General features: G+C 35.0%; 1 protein-coding gene across 1 annotated transcript; it reads left to right on the forward strand.

Annotated features, from left to right (window-relative positions):
* Positions 1–397: 397 nt before the first annotated feature.
* On the forward strand, positions 398–1,327 carry LOC110309867 (olfactory receptor 4L1-like). Its single transcript, XM_021182601.2, has one exon. It carries the CDS (start codon positions 398–400, stop codon positions 1,325–1,327), a length of 930 nt encoding a protein of 309 aa, XP_021038260.2.
* The last annotated feature ends 208 nt before the right edge of the window (positions 1,328–1,535 follow it).

The raw sequence follows: 1,535 nt of genomic DNA on the forward strand, positions 1-1,535 counted from the left end.
TAACATAACTACAAGTAATCAAAGGAACAGGCGACTATAATAAATTAGAGGCAAGATAGTTGCAGCCATTTAATCTTCATCTATATTTCTATGTAAACAGAATAATGGAAGGATCTGCTGAAATATATTATCTGATAAGATTAAAGGATAAAAATTTTTACCCTTTCAAATGTTTTCTATTTCATATAAATGTATATGCTGGAAGCGATATGATGTTTAAAATCATTTCAAGCTATGCTCTGTTATATTTGTATATTAAATATTGCTTGATTTCAAATCATTACTTAGCATTATCAACAAATAATAAAACTATAAATATACTGATACTAACTGTAGCTTGCTTTTGTTTTTAACCTTTGTATTTAAAGAACTTCCAGAACCTTTCTGAATTGAATAAATGGATTATGAAAATGGATCAGCTGTGACAGAATTTATTTTAGTGGGATTTTCTGGAGACTGGCAACTTCAAACTTTCTTCTTTGCTACATTTACTTTGATCTATGGTGCTACTGTGGTGGGCAACATCCTTATTATAGTCACAGTGGTAGCTAATTCTGCCCTTCATTCTCCCATGTACTTTCTTCTTGGAAACCTCTCCTTCCTGGACATGTGTCTTTCCACTGTCACGACACCCAAGATGATCACAGACTTGCTTGCAGCACACAAGAGCATCTCTTTTCAGGGATGCATGGTCCAGATGTTCTTCAGCCATTTCTTTGGGGGTGCTGAAATGACCCTTTTGATAGTTATGGCCTTTGACAGGTATGTGGCCATATGCAAACCTTTGCACTACAGGACAATCATGAGTCACAGGTTGCTGAACAGGTTTATTATCCTTTCCTGGACGATTGGTTTCATACACACCATTAGCCAGATGGCATTGACAGTGAATTTGCCTTTCTGTGGACACAATATTATAAATAATATATTTTGTGACCTTCCCCTAGTAATCAAGCTTGCTTGTATTGAAACATACACGCTAGAGTTATTTGTGATTGCTGACAGTGGGCTGCTCTCCTTTATCTCTTTCATCCTCTTACTTGTTTCCTATACTGTCATTCTGCTCATTGTAAAGCACAAATCACCTGGCAGTCTCTCCAAGGCACTGTCCACATTGTCTGCTCACATAATTGTGGTCACTCTGTTCTTTGGACCCTGTATTTTTATCTATGCCTGGCCATTTGGGAGCTTTGCAAGCAATACAACTCTTGCTGTATTTTATACTGTTATTACTCCTTTACTGAATCCTATTATTTACACACTGAGAAATCAGGAAATGAAGAAAGCCATGAGAAAATTATGGATCCAACAAGTCAGCTGCACATAAAACTTACAGACTGAGTGGTTCATAATTACAACAGCCTTTGAAAATCATGGCTAGATAAATTAAAGTTTGTGGGTAATGAGTTGTTTTAATTTTATGTTTGAATCATATACTAATAAAGAGACTCTAGTACTAATCTATTACTGTTTAATTAGTAGTGATGGTTTAATATTTTCTGCATTTTTATTTAGAAAGTTTTCCAATAATGAAA

This window comes from Mus caroli, unplaced genomic scaffold, assembly GCF_978045245.1.
Source record: "Mus caroli unplaced genomic scaffold, Mus_caroli_1 scaffold_12, whole genome shotgun sequence".
Taxonomy (NCBI): Eukaryota; Metazoa; Chordata; class Mammalia; order Rodentia; family Muridae; genus Mus; species Mus caroli.